The sequence below is a fragment of the Diadema antillarum genome, unplaced genomic scaffold (assembly GCF_040938485.1).
Source record: "Diadema antillarum isolate AM-2024a unplaced genomic scaffold, OU_Dant_1.0 seq00000941_RagTag, whole genome shotgun sequence".
In the NCBI taxonomy this organism is placed as follows: domain Eukaryota; kingdom Metazoa; phylum Echinodermata; class Echinoidea; order Diadematoida; family Diadematidae; genus Diadema; species Diadema antillarum.
The window spans coordinates 234,109-253,058 of record NW_027271791.1 but is presented as its reverse complement, the minus strand read 5'-3'; the positions used below and the strand labels follow the sequence as shown (position 1 = coordinate 253,058).

The window sequence follows — 18,950 nt, the reverse complement described above, 5'->3', positions numbered from 1 at the left end:
GATGTGGCGCCAAACTGAGGTGTGCCTACTTATACTTCAGGTCCGATACACAATACAAAAATCACGACAATCTACGCTTGGTCAGTTCCGATTACCGCATTCCTCCACACCCCCGTTGTTTTTTGACAAAAGCTCCAAAAAGCTGGTAGCTACCCCATCTGGAATGTCACCGATGTCATCTTGTTTTAAAGGGACGCGACTGTTATGTAAGAAGTAGATGAGAGTCGTTTCATTCTATTCTATACGCGGAAGTTAACTAAAGGGAGCCTATTCTCTTGCTTTGAAATCCTCAACCTTCAAGGTGGCACCCCCGCCTTCCCGATATTCAAAGAATTCTACCTAAATGCTGGTATTCTGATGCAGAATAGCATTGAGTGGCATTTGAACCAATAATGTCTCCCAGGTTTCCAAATGGGAAATAAGGTTTTTATCTCTTTTCTTTGAGCACTGGAGGCGCCCTACATATCGCATTGAAAAGGAAAGATGATGGAGGTGAAAAAACTACAATGATGTCAACGACATCTTGAGGAGGCGGCCAGAGATGGTTTCGTATGTAGGCTATGGGGTTGAACTTTTGTCCGCACTAGTCAACAACCTGTCGCTTTTATGTAAATGTGCATTAGAGAGCTTTTTTTGCGCAGGATTACTACCTTTAAGCAGCTTCTCCGTTGGTAAAGAGTCAACCCGGAAATACAAATACGTCTCGTGGTCCAATGAACTTGTTCGAAGTGATTCAACGCGGAAATATCAAATAGACCGATAGATTGTGGCAGGCTATGGAGTGATGAATAAATGAACGTATAGATAAATAGATATTGATAATTGAATACATGAATGATGAAAAAAAAATCGAATTGGTTAATGGACAAGTAGATATATGGTTGGATGAGTGAATGAATGAATGAATGAATTAATCAATTAATGGAAAGACGACGACTTCGATTCATTAGAATGTGGAACACTATATCGAAGTCAGGTTAAAAGAACCCAAATGCTGATTGCTTTTTTTCTGAGAATTCATGTTCAAAGCCGATTTGTTTCATGGTTGGTCAGAGGCAAGCAATCGAGGAAGGACTAGAATACCCGAAAAGTTCCAATGTGTTTACGTAACTCTGATGATATGAGTTGTTGGTATCATTCCTTTAAGTACGCTAACGGCATTTATTCAGGGGTAAGTGGCATTCATCGAGCCTATTAGGTATCCTCATAACCTAAATTCACAAAGTCTTCAAACGTACTGATACTGGTTCAACAGGTTGACGTGAAAATGGGTATTCGGTAGTTTATTTCTATTTTATCAACAAAGTTAAGCAGAAAATACCTAAGAAGATGACAACGGGATTCTTTGGAAAAAGCGATGGGGATCGAAAAGACATCTTATTTTCCGCCGTTGAATAGCTGCATTTCTATAGACATGTGTGATTCCAACTTTTCTAACCTTAAAGCGCGCTGTTCCATCTTTGTTCGTATTGTTACTGCAGGACAAGTAACCGTTCTTTCTTTCCTTCTTTCTTCCTTTCTTTCTTTTTCTTATTGCACGCTGTCTGTGTAAGCCAAGATTCACGCCAAGATAATACTTCTATGGCGTAAAAACCTTTACTTTAATTTCATTGCACCTTTTTTTCCCTCTATGGCTTTCTTCCTTCTATAGAGTGGACGTCCATAACCTTTCACAGGCACTGCTAGGGCAACAATTTGTTTTTTCATTATCAAGAACACAATTAAATGTGAGTTTACAAGAATCTTCAAGATTGAAGGAGGCAAACTGGACCAGAAGAAGAAAAAGGAGAAGGAGGAGAAGAAGAGAAGAAAAGAAGAAGAGAAGAAAAGAAGAAGAAGAAGAAGAAGAAGAAGAAGAAGAAGAAGAAGAAATGGAAAAGAAGGAGAAGATACGCGCAGTGTTGCTAACAGAATGAATTTCATTTTGTGGTTTTCGAAATATGCTCAATGCACACACAATGTATTTACGTCAGCATAAATATGTTTTGCTGTTAATGGTACCTCTATTCTTCCACGTGGAACGAGGTGCCATCTTCCGATAACCGCATGTCGTTTTTACTCACCCAAAATTTGGTGAATTCACAGCATCGTCAATCCAAGAGAAGATAAGAATCAATGTTGTAACAACTCTCTCAACGTCTAAGAAAAAAAAAGAAAAATGTTGTTGCTTTCTGCGTTTTTTGCTTTGATTTTGCTTACTGTGCAGAGACAATTTCGTCAGGGGAACGACCTTTCTGTCGTTGTGAAGATTACGTAATCCTGTAAGAACGTTTGAGTCGTCATGCCTGGCTACCACGATCTTCTCCGTGGAAATGAGATTCCGTGGCCATTGTCTCTTTTCATTTCTATGGGTGTATACTTGCCATCTGTCTGTCAAAGCAAAACTTAACAAGTAGAAGGATAGAGAGAGAGAGAGAGGGAGAGAGAGACATCCAAAGGTTGCAATGACCCACGTTGTATAATTATTATTGATGCTTTAACTACAAGACATGTGGCCTATCAGTTATTATGTGCCCACTGACGTACCACAGCAGGTGATCTTCCGATCATGAGGTAAAAAGAACAAAAGGTAGCTTGGGTAAATGATAATGTGCTATCTACTGTGATGTCCATCCGCAGGGTCAATGCCCGAGCCATGCCACTGTCCAGAGTTGGCTCACATGCAGGATGCGGCTGACAACGCGTGTCTTGCTGGCCTTCCGAACCTGTTTACGTTTAATAACACCAGGGATGTGGGCTTTCCTCCCCCCTGGCATCCCATCACTGATATCAAAATGATGAAGTCGACGTTGAAGATGCGGTCGACGTTGTAAAAACCCTGTCGACGTTGAAAAGACCCTGGTCATTACAAAAGACAGTGATCATTACAACAATATATGTCTATAATTATCATCATTATCACTGTCATTATTACTCAGGAGCTGCGGCATCAAAGGTGTCACACACCATTCCCTCCCCTCCACTTCCACCTGCCCTCCCCCACCCCTGCTCTCTCTCTCTCTCTCTCTCTCTCTCCCCCCCTCCGGAGAATCTGACACTGGGTGGAACCCTCGGAAAGTCTGTTTAAAAGAACCAAGTGTGTGTGTGTGTATGTATGTATGTATGTATGTATGAAAATGCGCGATGGCAAGTGCGTGTGCGTTTGCGATTATTCTACGTTGATGGCACTGCGTCTCAAAGGCCGAGGGAAGTCTCGACGTAATGCGATGTGATTTTTTTTTTTTTGGTACATACCATAGAGATGTATACTAAGAACACTAGAGGGCGGACTCCGTAAAATCCCTGTGACCGATAGAAGGAGGCGTTCGCCATTTTGGTCCGGGCAAATTTCGACTAGCGACCGTACCGATAACGTGTAGCGCTACGGAGCATGCAGGGAGATCGACGACGGGATGCAACGGCAGTAGGCTGGCATCTATGCCAAGGTCTCCATCGGAGTTTGGAAATCGAAAAATGTTCTTAAATTCGCAAATTCTACTTAAAGTAGCATAGATCTATGTTGCAAAATGCCTGGTTCATATGCTGCTTTTGGATGTAGAAACAGGAGAAAAGAAGGGGAGCGGAGATTCCTTTCACAAGTAACTAAAATTACATTTATAGTGTGTGTTAAACAGATTGATTCAAGGCAAAAAAAAAGAAGGAAAAAGAAAAGAAAAGGTCTTGCAAAATTCGTCAGGGGCACTCCGCCCTCCCTCAGCTATTCTCGATCTATTGCTACTATAATATAGATAGCTAATACAGTACATAACTATATGCAAGGTCGGCGGAACGGGGGAGGGGGCATTTGCCCCATTTAAAAAAAACAAAAACAAAAACTCCCCTTTTTAAGTTAAAAAAGTGCTCATTTCTAAGTGTCCTATTTGGCCCTTGAGCCCCCCCCCCCCCAAAAAAAAAAAAAAAAAATCGTTCCTCCACCCTTTGCTATACCAGCAGTTAATTTCACTAAGATAGTGTGAGAAAAGCTCAGAATACGAAATATATGCCTGGTGACAGGACATATGCTCCGGCATTGATATCTTTCTGAAAGTAGAATTACCATCATGGGTCTGATTGGGCTTTTGGTTCTTGTAAGAAAGGCAGGGTGAGGATTAGGATTAGGGTCACCGTGGGTGTTATGATTTGGGTTAGGGTTTATGTAAGCTTCAACATTAGCATTTCGAGCTTGAACATCAATATGTCATGGAACCAATATGCCTACACGTACTTATAAAAATGATTTATTTCATTTCCACCACCACCAGAAAAAAAAAAGAAATACAATGAAACACTCGTATACACAGATAGGACTATAGAATGCAGTCCCCTCATACAGTATACTGTATCACAAGGGGCATCCGGCAGTCTAGAGACCAAGAGAACCCTTTGTATTGCATGGACCATGGTCGTGTTGGTCGGCTTGAAAGTATTACCTCGTTGAGAATAAAGTAATTTTTTTTTCATTTTCTTTACCACTCATAATAAGAGATTGCTAGCAACTTAAATTTTTGAGTTGTTTCCTTCTCTCATCTCCGACCCCCTCATCTTTTTGCTGAAAGGCAATACGTGTTTGAGCGCTTGTTGTATACGTGTTCACGTGTCCACCACTACTGCGCTGCCCGGACCGATGCTTGTTTTTGCCCGGACAAAGATGGCGCGCGGCCTCTTCATCTCGGCACACGAGCACTGCGTACGCGCCACACGCAGTCCGCGCTCTAGTATATTATTAGTATACATCTCTATGGTACATACACATCAAAGGATCGTTCGGACAATCCATCCAAAACACATTACCATGCGTCACTGGTGGATAATTCATTGACACCGATTATTTCGTGGTTGTTGGTGGTTTAAGAAGTCAATAAATTCCCCCAAATATATCGTGCATTTTTAAAATCTCAAACTCCGCACCAATTAGAGTCTAGGTATCTTCGTGTGTGTGTGTGCGTGTGTGTGTGTGTATTTGTGCCTTTATCGGAAATATCATACTATATAAATATCATACTATTTCCCTTGTCACGACACTATTTTGGTAAATAGAATGATAAACATTCCAATGGGAGAGAAAAAAGAATATCAGGGGCTTTGTGTGGGTTGTTCATGAATGTTGAGGTTGAGGCTGCACGTAAACTTCGTAGTTCTTGTAATTATGATTGTTGTTAGTGTTTGTTTGCTGCACCATTTACTCACTTATGTAGGAATCATCAAGCAATAAAATGTGGACACTGAGGGCGTCACCGTCCAGAGCTATCAATTACAGCATCGAGTAAGAGATAGCAAAGGCGCCCTCTTTAGACTAAGAAGTGTCTGTACTCTGAAGACACTTCTTCAGAAGTGTGCGCTCGAAGCGCACACATCAATTTGTTAGGTAATTCAAAGCTATTCAGGTGCACATAAATCCAACTAAGTTTATGTCAACTCAGTTCAATTCCATTAAATTCACCACAGTAGAATTCCACTCAAGTGAACTGAATAAAAATTGATTAGACGTGTTGCCTTCAGTTTATATGAATGAAATCTCGGAATATAATTCTTAGACAATAATGGATGATACTAATGATAATGATAATGATGATGATGATGATAATAATAATAATAATAATAATAATAATAATAGTAGTAATAATAATGATAATAATAATAATAACAATAACTATCATTAAATTATTATTATCATCATTATAATTACTATTATCATCATCATCGTCGTCATCGTCGTCGTCGTTCGTCATTACAATTATTTAACATTATTTCGTTTTCTTTCTAAGTATACTTAGCTTTCCCCTTTCAGAGGGCAAGCGGTGTCTATATTACCCTACGTGAGTATATAACAAGGCAAAGAATCGTGTGTGACTGAAATTGTGTGGAATTCTCCTTAAATTTTCTTCATAATCTTTGCCCTACCGTGACATGACGAATTGTTGTACATACCTTCTTATCCAGCGATGTCAGCAGCTCCCTCATCTCCTGGGAGTTTTTTTTTTATTATTGTTATTATTATTATTATTATTATTATTATTATTATTATTATTATCATTATTATTATTATTATTATTATTATTATTATCATTATTATTATTGTTATTATTATTATTATCATTATTATCATTATTATCATTATTACTATTATTATTAGTATTATTATTAGTATTATCATCATCATTATTCTTATCATTAGTGAATATAATTTCTGTCTAACTTAACATCTTATGTAGATAGTGCATTACTATGGCTTACTCTCTCGGACTTAATCAAATGAGAAATAAACCACTTTACAATATTCCAATGTGAGCAGGTGCAAATATAGGTCATTTGGGACCTTCTCTTGAAATGGTGTTGCAACTGAGGTATTTAAATCCTACATAGGGCTCCATGACATCTGTGTTATAAATGAACTAGGTGCAGATCCGTATTTACAGGTGAATGTACATTCTCTTCAGCAACATTTAACAAAAGCTATTCATGCAGCACTGACATGTAAATTACCACTTCCTGCATGGCTGTTTTCAACTGCTCTTCTTGAAGACTATTCCATGTTTTACGAAGTCTGCGGTTGGAGAAGTCATTTGAAACTACTGCGAACTTCGCTTGAGCTGCAGTGGCTGGTATTGTTGCATTTCAATAGCCGATATTACTAACAGCGATGTGGTCCATTCGCCAAACGATGAATATTTGAAAATCAAGGAAAGACTTAAGAACTGCAATCGGCCGTGAGGTCGCCACGATAACATCAGACCAACATTCGCAACATTTTCCAAGTTTTCGGAAGTTCCTTTGCTACCAGGCTTCCTGTAAAGATCATGGAGTGCAATATCAAAGTATAGTGTACATGTACTTAGTATGCTCGTCATTTTTTTTTTCAGCCATGAACAGAAACTGACGATGAGGTCGCTAGTCGTCGGTGATGTTGGGGCCTATTATCTGAGGCGAGTCGCAAGATTTCCGTAATTTTTTCTTCCACCGGGTTTCGTCAGATGATGGATGATGATATCCAAATTTAGTATGCGTTGTTTGTCTCTGCTAATCTGCTTTTGCGCTGAGCACGGGGAAATGAAAGCACTTTTGGAACTTCTCCCTCTGCTCCCCCTCCCCCGATCTCTCCCTCTCTCTCTCTCTCTCTCTCTCTCTCTCTCTCTTTCTGTATCCCTCTCTCTCTTTCTCTCTCTTTCTCTCTCTCTCTCTCTAGGTTTCTTTCTAAACACTTGGTGTGTCTTCAGATCGCCTTGAGCATTGCTGTGCTTGCCAGGTCTAACTTCCATGACATCACAAAATAATGCCTGCCATGTAAGCCGTCAACCCACACGAATCCTTTTGCAGAAGCCCAAGGGTTTCCTATGTCCCATCCCAGCATGTGTGTTTGTGTGTCTGTTTGGGGGTGGGGGGGGGGGGGGCTTGGCCAGCAATTAGGTAAGCAACATGAAACCTGACTAGATGAATGTGAGTGATGATAGTTCTGATTATTGAAGCACTGCAGCACAGTTGATACTTATCTCATTGGATACGTCGTTTTCATATCGATCAAAAGTTATGTGTATGAACGAACCAATGAATGGAAATGCACTGGTGATATGTTAGGCACAGCAGAGAGGAAGAATAATTAAGCTCTATCATCATGATCATGGACGTCAGAAATCACACCCACAATGATATTCGAGCTGCATTGTGAAATGATATTGTCCAGGCATCATGTTTTGAAAATTTTGAGGAAAAACAAACTGCACAGCGTTTCTGCCGATGTTTAAAGGTGATGGCTAGAACCTGATCAGTGGGAATCAGTGGGAATGCTGGGGGATGATTGTTCCAATTCTTGTGGGGTTCATTTAAGAGTACATTATATAAATAGACGTATTGTTCAGTGAAAATCATTTGCTTCAGGACGGTCTCATATTCAAGTAATGTGCAGTTTAATGCCCCGTCACTGTACAGGCATGCTAACATGGAAACATTAAATTGCACATTACTTGAATATGAGACCATTCTGAAGCAAATAATTTTCACACAACAATACATAAATAATGTACTCTTAAATGAATCCCACAAGGATTGGAACAATCATCCCTCAGCATTCCCACTGATTCCCACTGATCAGTTACTAACCATACCCTTTAATTATTTTTGAACAATGCATTCTAATTTACAGTTCAATCATCAACTTGATGAGAATGCATGTGTTATCATGCTTTCTTGCTCGTTTGCTTTGTTGATCAGCTACAATGAATTTTGTTCTGTATGTTCTGACGAGTGTATAGATCATGTGAACATGATTTCAGACACAAGAGAATAACACTGGTGGGTGAGGAAAAGCTATACCTCATTGTGAAAAGGGAGTCTTGGAAAGGAGAGGATGTGTAAAAAAAAAAATGACGCAATACTGAGTATCCTCTTTGTTGTTGTTCGTTTGATCAATATTGATTGATAGCCAAATTGACTATTTTATTTATAGATTTAGGATAGAATAAAGAGACGAAGAGAAGAAATCAAGCTGTCCATTTAGCTGGATCCTCCAAGTGGCTATAGAGGTCTCGTGGTCCAATCAGATGAAAGTATTTTTTTTTCAACCGTACCAGTGTAGTAACAGAGTTTCAAATCTCATGGTGAGATGTAATATACCTATTGTATTTCTAGCTCATCATAAGATCTTCTTGAATTAAAGATGACTGGAACCTAGCCTTGAGGATTAAGATCTCATTATTTGGAATACGAGAGCTTGTTGGCCGCTTTGTGATCTGTGCAACGACGGAAAACAACTTACTAGTCAGTAAAGGAAGAAGTGCAGTATTTTTTTTACGATGGAGAAGGGAAACCTCAACAGAGCATTAAGAGAGATGATGGCTGCGGATTTAGTTAGTAAGAATTGCTCGATTATCTCTAGAAAGATCTAGATTTTCAGTGAAAGATCACGTATATTATATGTGTTCATAGTGCCTTCTACGGTTTCAAGATTTTTCAGGTGATGGAGATCGTCTGTAGATTGGATAATAGGATAAGACCCCCCCCCCCCCCCCGGTTTAAGCTTGATTTAGGTCCGCTATATCGTCTACCAGTACAGAATACAATGGCTCTATAGAAGATGCCAAATCTTCCGGAGCTCAGTAGAGTAAGGGGAAACGTCTCCGCCTCTGAGATGCTGATTGGTTCTGAATAGGCCCTATGTCATAGGCTATGATGAGGTGTGATCATGCTCGGCAGATGCTGATGAATACTGTTGCTTTCGCAAAATACTCGGTTGCAATATAGACCTATCATCAAACAAAATAAAGCAATACAAAACAAAGACGCATATTATGAAATGCAAGACAAAATGATTAGTGTGTCCTATTTTATCTCATTACTTCTTGATAATTTTCATTCTGAATGACCCCCTGAATGAAAAACTAAGTATTGCCCCATACTTTTACCCGAATATCTGAACAATCGAAAAAATTCTAAGCACTTTGGAATGCGCATTAATGCATTTCATACATTTTGTTGTATATATCTTTAAGTGGAAAATAAGTCTTCGCTCTTTCATTCTATCACGTTTATATCACATGCACATGACAACTTTGTGCGTTCACCCTTCGCTTCAATAGCGTGTCCATAATTATGAATGTCGCTACTTTTTGCCGGTTTTCTCTAATTGCCGGCAAAACCTTTCAAGGTTCAAAACCTTCGAGGTTAATACGACATATAGTAATCATGGTCTAGTGATCAACGGATTAACATCCAGGCATCTTGACGAATGTAACAAGCTTTTGTCTGACTTTTTCCCCTGTGAATTCTGCGAATCCTTATCAAATCTTGGTTTGAGTCACTGCAAGCACTCAGACTGTCATTCATGCATGATGTCGAATAGTATAGGTCGAAGTTATGTAACACACTTAATGGCAACAAAATGTCTCTTTAGAGAACCCATATAATCCTTTGGGAGGAGCACTTCTGAGGAAGCGATGTGTAAAAACCGATATTCTGTGGATAAGACCGGCCTTGGTGAAATCGTTCGGGAAACCTGGCAACTGTAAAGAGACTTAATCTTCCTTGAAGAATGCCTCTGGATGTTTATTTTGGCGCGCTCTCTTTTTAGTGGCCAGACAAAATGCAAACCTACTCTATGTCAGGAGATAAGATTATTTCTAGAATATGAACGTAAAGAACATGTTTATCATCATTGTCATATCACAATTACTTTATATCATTATGATAGGTGATTATCAAATCACATTATGTCATATCATAGTATAATGTATTACGCTACATTATATCATATTACATTATATATATCATATCACATCATAATATATTATATAATATTATACTATATTATGTTATATTATATCAAATCATATCATACCTAATCATATACTACATATTCATGTCATATTCATACTCACAAATATAATATGTATTTATGTATGTATTTTACCGTTTCCATCATCATCATCATCATTATCGTCATCATCATCATCACCACTACTACTATAGTATACTTTTGTTACTAATGTTATTTCCTTTGAAGATGTCGACAGAACATTGTACGACGGGTTATATGAAAATCATGAAGACCAATGCCAAGTCATTTCGTGCTGGCGCCATAATTTTAGTTTCCCCTCTCCGCAACTTCGTCTTCTTCCTCAAGAATATACCCAACATCGTCACGGAGAGCCGTCCCCGTTCACACTGGCCCACGTCACAATGTATGGGGAGGGAAGGGTTGCGATCGGCGCATGCGCAGAAAGACAACAACAACAACTTTTGACATGAGGTCAATACGTCTGGTTCCACGAGAAGCAATCTCACATTTTGATCGGCGTTGAAAGTAGTCTTTAGATTCCAGACAGATTTGTAGGATAGATTCTGGGAATCGCGTCATTACACCGCTTGACGCATGTAATACATATCGCGCTATTACGGCTGGGAAAGAGTAAAGTAACCAAACAGACCAGAACTACAGACTACTGTGGACAGAGAGATGAAGGTATCTGAGATGTGATGGTCACATCGCGGGAGATTTTTTTCTTATCTGAAGAAGTTGTAGAAAACGGAAAAGCAACGGCACAGTCTGTCACTCGTGGTATCAGTCCCAAGACTTAAGGGAGAACATTGCTGCGCTCTCCAAGCCCCAGGGAGGAAAGTAGACGGCTTGCTGTCATATTATTTTCTGACGAGTCATTCTTGTCTTTCGCACAACTTTCAGGATGAAGATCTATCTTACCTTGCTGGTTATTGTCGGAATGGCGATTGCGCCATTGGGGGCAGAAGGTAATTCAAATTCATTCGGTTTTTTTTTTAATGATAAGTTATCCCAGATTTCCATATATCAAAGAGATAAGAGATTGGCAGTGCCTTGCCTTATTCATTCTTTTCAATGCAGCAAGTATAGTTACCATTGAGTGCATTGCCATTTTTTTTTCTCAACTTGGGCGTGTATATGCAAGGCAGCCTTGGTAAAGACCGAATATTTGTTTGTTTGATTTTTTTGTTTTCATCATAATTTCATACATGTATCAGAATTCTTTTCAGTAGTACCTTGAAGAACATCAATATATATTATAGCTACATGATTTGAGGGAGAAAAGATAAATGTGTATACATTGATTCCATTACCAAAATATGCTGTTTCACCAAATTTGCAAATAATTATATAAGGTTATGAAATTATGCAGAAGACAGACTGCCACTTTAAGTGGATGCTTGAACATGTGGTAGCCCATGCAAAAAACCTATAATCTAGCAGAATGGAGAGAAAAAAAAATCTGAACATATGCAATGTATTCAGATTTCCTATTCCAGTGCATAGATACTAATGAGAAAGATATGGTAAATTATGATTATGAGATAAAAAATAAAAGTGATTATGAAGATGAAGGTGATGGTGATAAAATGAAATGGGAGGCACATAAACATTGTGTATAATCACTGTTTATTAATTGTAGATTCAAATCAACTTCACGGGTAAAAGTCTGATCAAAACAACTCAAAATCAATGTTCACAGATTGTAGTTTGACAGTAACACAATTCAAAATCTTGCCTGAAACGAGTATAACGTTTTACACAATTTCATATAATCTGGAAGAATGTTCCAAAGGTCTGGTCCATTATGTCGTATGGATTTTTGAGCAATTAATAACTTGGGATTTACTAAGCAAAAATTTTTAAGCTGAGTGGGATTAGAATGAATAGTACTATTAAGTTGTTTAAGAAAACTCATTGAAAGAAGGTGGAGTATAAATTATTCAAATATTTCAACATAAACAGGTAACAATGAAGTTTATTTAGATCAAACATATTTAATGTTTTATCTGATTAAAAAAAGTGGATTTGAATGGGCTGGATATTGTGAGCCATTACAGATGCGAATGACTTTCTTTTGTAATAGATAAATAGAGTTGAGTTTAGTTTTCGCACTTGTGGCCCACACTAATATATGGTATAAGATAAGTAAATTCTAGAGCATAAAAAAGGTATTTTCAGGAAGAAATTTTTGGGGCTTGAAAAGAATACCTACATTTGTGGAGATACAAGTTGTAACATAGCGTATATGGTCATTCCAAGTTTTCGCATCAATAAAAATACCTAAATATTTAACAGAACTTTAAGGTTCAAGAGATACATTATCAATCATTATATTGCTTATTCCTAAAGTGAATAGAATTTGTTATATCAATATCAAATGATAAGTTATTACTTTGAAACCAATTCGATACATTACATGGTAACTCTACATTAAGTTCGGATAATGAAGTATCTATATCATCATGTGAGTATAAAAGATATTAGTATCATCGTCATAAAGTATAGATAATAACAGATGACGTATTTACGTCAAAATTTACGTTATTTCAAACGGTGCCTTCTTGAATGTTACCATAGCAGAAAAGTGTCAATATTTTTGTTTGTCCATTCCACATGCTATGACATTGAAATCATGCTCATTCATTACTCATATTATGCATAGGACCCTCTGTCGTGGCTTTTGATTTGTCTTTATATCTCCCATATATTCTTTCTGAGCTTTTTAATCCAAAGCAAAAATTCTACCTTGTATTGATTTCAGCTGATTCAATTTGTCGAGTAAAGCTTCATTTTGTTCAGATGACCTATATAGTGCAAGACCTCACTAAGAGAGTCGAGAGGGATGGGGATCGTACTTGCTGCTTTCGTGTGTATTTCAGTTTTCTCTGTTTAAACGCATAAATATCTAATATATTCTCTATATAAACGCAGCTATGCCCGAGGCTCAAATCCTGGTATATAACTGATCACTATTCTGAAGTTATTAAACCAGGAATAACATTTTGTTTCGAACTTCAATGACAGAAACACTGAAATTCATCATTTCTCTTTTTTTTTGTACACGATTAAAGGAAAATTGTGAGGGTATGACATGGTCAGCTCACCCATTTGCATATTCATATCCATTGTACAAGAACTGTTTGGCAGAAATTAGCAAAACTTGAACATTTCATAACTTCCTTATTTTTCATCAGATTTCAGTCAAATTTTTACCATTGAACTCGTAAGATTTTACTCTTTTAACTCTCGTTCTTTAATGAACACACAAATGCAAACCATATTACTTACATATCAATTGCAATGCTCACGTAATATTTCAGTCTAGCAAAATGATAATGATCTATGATGAATGGCGGGACCAACTAAGAAACAGTGCTTAATATTACAAGACATCGACTCTTTGAAAGGGGGAGTCCCCTAAAACTTGGTGCTTTTTCATTCTAATGAAACAAAATCACAACAAGTCATCATCCCGTCATTGCAGTTCTTCCTTAGAACCATGAATGAGTGTATAATGTTTATTTTTTCCTAAATGAATTTAAACTATATATCTACTTCAGCTAGTCATCAAAGTGTTACCATGGACACACTGTATCTGTGAGGGTCTGGGTGAGTCTTGGTTGACATAATTTAGACTGCGAAATACAATTTGAAACGCTGGTGTATAGGTCTGCAGCCGGAACCGTGCATAATGATTATTTCGTATACATGTAAGAAATGAAGTAAGTTATGCTCACTTAATGTCTTCCTGCCAGCTTTCGCATGAAGAATGATGCTATCAGTGCACAAATTCTAAACATCCTGTCAATTTGAAGCGGATTGGACATCCATGGACTTGAGACCCGGATATACTCACAACGTCTCTCTTTCAGGTGTATGAAATATCTAATATATCAGTTGATGATGAGACAATTTCAAACAACAGGGCCCTCAGGAAAACAAGTTCATATTGTACATGTGACATTGCTAAAAGAGCTACAATTTTTAAATGAGACCATACTAATATATTCACCCTCCTCGTAAATCATCCACATCATTATCCTCTTAATTTCATTGTATAATTGTATTTTCTTATGGGGGGGGGGGGGAGTGAGGAGAGATTCCGTACAATCATTTAACTGCGTGAACCACAATAGAGTGGAAATCAGTTACATTAATCTGTACACAATGAAGTACACTGTGCGTCTGAAAAAGGTGAACGTATTAGGCCTATTCGCATGACCGCGAACCATGGAGTGGGTATAGATGGACTGGCGATGATAGCTGTAACAAACAATGAATCAATGGTCTTTCTGAAGAGCTGGGACGTGTCGCGTTGTTTGCTTGCGAGATCATAGAATTTCAAAAGCGAATTGAAAGAAACCGACCTGGCATTCTACACATCACGGTCTGGAAAACATGAAATCGGAGATGTGTCGATTGGATTAAGGTAGAAGAATATGAATAACAGAAGTACAGTGGAGAAGGCGAAAAGATGCAAGAAAGCGAAACCCCGGAAGGTACTCTAGGGTAGCGGCATTGTTTGAATTCGTGTGTGTGGGCGTGTGTGCGTGTAGGTAAGTGGATATGTGTAAACCGTGGGTGCGCGCGTGCATACAGTTTGCAGACCTAATATCCGCCAGTTTTTACTTTTGCCGTACCTTCAGCTTTCACTTGGAACGTTCTCGAAGGTAAAGGGTAAAGGTTAATTGTAGATATTAAAAGGATATTCAATATTCAATGATGAATTATGTTTAGAGGGAGAAAGATTCACTTCATTCCTTGTTATGAAAAAAAAAATCAACTGCTGCCAACTTCTGCACCTAGATTTGTAATTCTCTATATACTTTTTTGTTTAATCCTTCCTTTTTCCTCGACCAACCACCATGCAGTGATCACCGTCTACGCGAGGATCAATGAATTACCGTGATAAACGTGCTTTAATAACGCACTTATGCAGGGACGGATGTAGGAATTCCGTTAAGGGAGGAGCCTTCACAAAATGAAAGAAGAGTGCACGCCCCCCATTTATTTTTCTTGTTATTTCTTTTGTTTTAACAAAAAATAAAGAGGGGGCGCGCTCCCGCTGCGCCCCGCTCTGGATCCGCCACTGCTTACAACAATGTATGCTGCATGCTACAGAGCAGGACTTTCCACCTACAAACATGCCATACTGAATTGCATCACTGCAGTATAACCATAAATATGCTTTGCAAACTTTATTCCGAACTTCTCATCAGCATTAGATTACAGGAGAAAGTCTGGGTAGCGCGTTTTAGATGCTTGAATGGGCTACCCATCTGTGATGGCAATACGGGCGCAGTGCCAGTGGGGCAACACACCTCTCCTTTTCCCCCATTAGATTTTTTTCCTTCAAAGTAGACTTTGTCAAATCTTAATCAAAAACTGTTTGGCTTGCAAGTACTTTTTTGAGAAAAAAAGAGCAAAGGACAAACATTTTGTTTGTCCTATTAATCGCAGCATACCTACATATTGATTGTTCGTTGTCGTGGTATCGCATCATTGTTACTACCTTGTTCAAAAGGTACAATCTTTCCAAGATCGTGTCAGAGATGAGCAGGGTAAACTAAACCAGTGAAGTCGAATTCTATCAGGGGACCGGAAATATCGTTTCGACGTACAAAATTTTGATTTAGTATGGCACTTCTTTCTGGTTGTGCAATGTCGAATTAGGGGTGGAGGACGTTATTTATTTGTTTTGTCTCGGGTTTCGTCTTTGCGCTTCTTTTTTTTATGTGATTTGAGATGTTGTGTAAAATTATATAAAATTACGTAATATTGATTTATCTTGATTGTATTTTAGTCTGCTAAAAAATGTGTTTCAATCAATTAAGTCAAATTAGTGTATATCCCTTTCATCAATAGATTGTGATTTTTTTTCATTGACTTTCTTATGCAGAAGGCGATAAGTCCGACACGGCCGCTCGAGAGTACATGACCGAAGCGATTGACAAGCGTGAAACGCTGGATCAGTGTTACTCCGCCACCGACCACTGCAACGGCCGCGGAACATGTGCGATGAATACGCGCCATCCGTCACAGTACATTTGCATATGTGACCCCGGGAGCTCCAATGGCGTGGACGGAAACTGCTACGGTACGTCACGATATTGAAAAATATATACTTCTAGTCTTGGTCTTTTGCACTTTGAAAATTGGTGAAGACATGACATTATTATCAGTTTCAATACTGCATTGGGGCTTTGCTATATAGTATGAGAACTATTCCGAGCAAGCGCACAGGGTTGCAACCTATAGTGCCGTTGGGAGTTTTCCAAATCGCTGTTGATAACAATCGCGGTGGTGTGATGCAGATGTCAGGTGCTTTCAGAACCTGGCGTTATTGATTGATAAAAATTCACGTTAACTTTCTGCGAGTATACAATGATACATTTACTGCAATAGCAGCCACTTGCATCAAGAATAGAAGTCATTCTGGCATCCACGTTAAAAAAAAAGATCAAAGCGGGTATAGACTATCTGTAACGTCTTCCCGACCATCGATTGACACAGTATACAACGTGTTGAAGATAATGTGATTAATACCTTACACCTGTGCATTACTGGATCTCTGTTGGCTGTTGACACTCGCTGTTGAATCCTTGTGTGCAGCGTACTAAAAGCCACAGAGAATTTCCCATCTCGGAACCAAAGGACTAAATCACCATTTTCAAATTCATAATGTTTTTCGATCTAAATCATTCTGTAATGATATGATTCCCCTCTTTATATTAATGCAGTTTGGAGTTCCTCAATCTATACTCGGCTTTACGAGGTCTAGTCACTAACGAGATGACGAGATTAAGCGGATGTGGTGATAATTGCATAACATTATTGCGAAGAAGGAAATAGAAGCTCTCATGAAAAAAAAATAAAAAAAAATAGATAACCTAATTCATTCTCATCAGTTGCCAAAGAATCATGGGAGTGAAGCCCTGAAATTCATATTCCTAGTTTCGGCATTTTCTCATGCAGTAAAAGCCCGCCGCACACTATACGACTTTGGATCTGCAAAAAACAAGCGTGTTTATTCTGAGGCTATTCGTGCAACCGAAAATCGTATAGTGCGCGGTGGGCTTTAGAATGTAATATAGTGATATTACTTCGGTTGTTTGTTTTTGTTCTATATATCCCTTCCCAACGTTTGACTATAATCATAGAGATGACCAAACGCGAGTTCGCAATGCTGGATCTGTCTCTCCGGGACTCCGAGATCGAGTGCGTCGAAGATACCAACGACTGTAACGGCGTGGGGACGTGCGTTCAGGACCGGTTCGGCTGGAGGTGCTCATGTGACGATTGGTCCGCCTATACGATCGGCCCTAACGGGAGCTGCGTGCCAAGTGAGTATGGAAACAAGAGCTTCTGAAAGCTTGAATTTAGAGTCATAAGCACCACTTCTACAACTCTCCCTAAACTTCTAAGGGATAGCAGATCATGGTGTCAAATTGTGTCCTCAAAATTTCGCTGCGAACTTCTCACTGGGTTACTCCAAGAAAATAAAAGAAAAATGCCACTTTACCTAATAATTTCTTTAAGTATTGCACCTTTTCCTGTTTAGTGTAAGAGAAATCTTTAATTTCCAATCAACCGCCACTTCAAAAAAAAAAAAAAAAAAAGACTGTTGCCGTTTGTTCACATGAGTAGTCTTGTTTCAGGGTTTTGTGTAGGATTATTTCATTCTATTATCTGCATTGTGTTTAGTAAGAGTGAGACTCCTCCCTCCAGAAATGAAAGAAACCAGCATCATTAAACAGCAAATGCACATGACCATGATGCTTGTAAAAATCATTCATAAGGACTGTCTCAAGAAATAACAAAGAAAACATGAAAGAAGAACTGGCCAGCAGGAGAACGATTTGTATTTTAATCACAACAATAAGATAGCCAAATTATTGTTAACGACAGCTAGAAATGATTATAAGTAATGATATGATTGTATGGATAATATTTAGTCATCTGATATGGCTACTTTTGACCATTAAGTATAACTTGTAGAGCCACGACGTTTGTAAGCCTGTAGTTATGATTATAAGTATTCTTAAATGTAGGTAGTATAGGATTGATAGTTTTATGAGACAGATGTTTAGGCCGGTGACTCAGATTTGAGTCGTCAAAACGCGTCTCCTGATTTCAATTGATGGCATTCATTATAATGATGACAAAATTGTGCGTATGACCAGTTAGGTGATAGCAGTTAGCTACAATACCATACAAATTTTTTATTGTTGTTTTTTCTTTGCATCCGTCATTAATCTTGCTACAGGAAGCAAAAGGTCCAACATATCGAGGTCGACTTCTGAACTGCTGAAGCGCATTTTGGCTTTAATGGAGGAAAATGAGGAGAACTAAGGGCTGCAAGGCGTCACTGGTACTGCAGATGACTGCCTCGACAATATACCCAGCTGATGCAATGTGCGTGTAGACAAGACGTCTCACCCATCGGTTATGACATTAAGAATAGCTAGTGGTGTATCGAGCAGTAGCACACATACCAGTAATAACACTAACACCGTTCAGAACACCAATTAACATCACTAACAGTTACACTAACACTCAAAAACACTGCGACAATCACCGTTATCATCTAGAAACAAAAAGAAGAAGAGGAGAAGAAGATGATGATGACATGGACATGATGGACTTATTCAACTACACAGACTCTTGGTGTTAAGAATCACATGCCATGTATGAACTGTCC

The 18,950-nt window shown here is 38.5% G+C and overlaps 1 protein-coding gene across 1 annotated transcript; it reads left to right on the top strand.

The window, feature by feature from the left end:
• Positions 1 to 14,723: 14,723 nt before the first annotated feature.
• Positions 14,724 to 18,601, top strand: LOC139741619 (fibropellin-2-like). The gene is made up of 4 exons (XM_071652197.1): positions 14,724 to 14,748; positions 16,149 to 16,346; positions 17,410 to 17,592; positions 18,516 to 18,601. The coding sequence occupies exons 1-4, from the start codon at positions 14,724 to 14,726 to the stop codon at positions 18,599 to 18,601; spliced, it is 492 nt and encodes a 163-aa protein (XP_071508298.1).
• Positions 18,602 to 18,950: the final 349 nt, after the last annotated feature.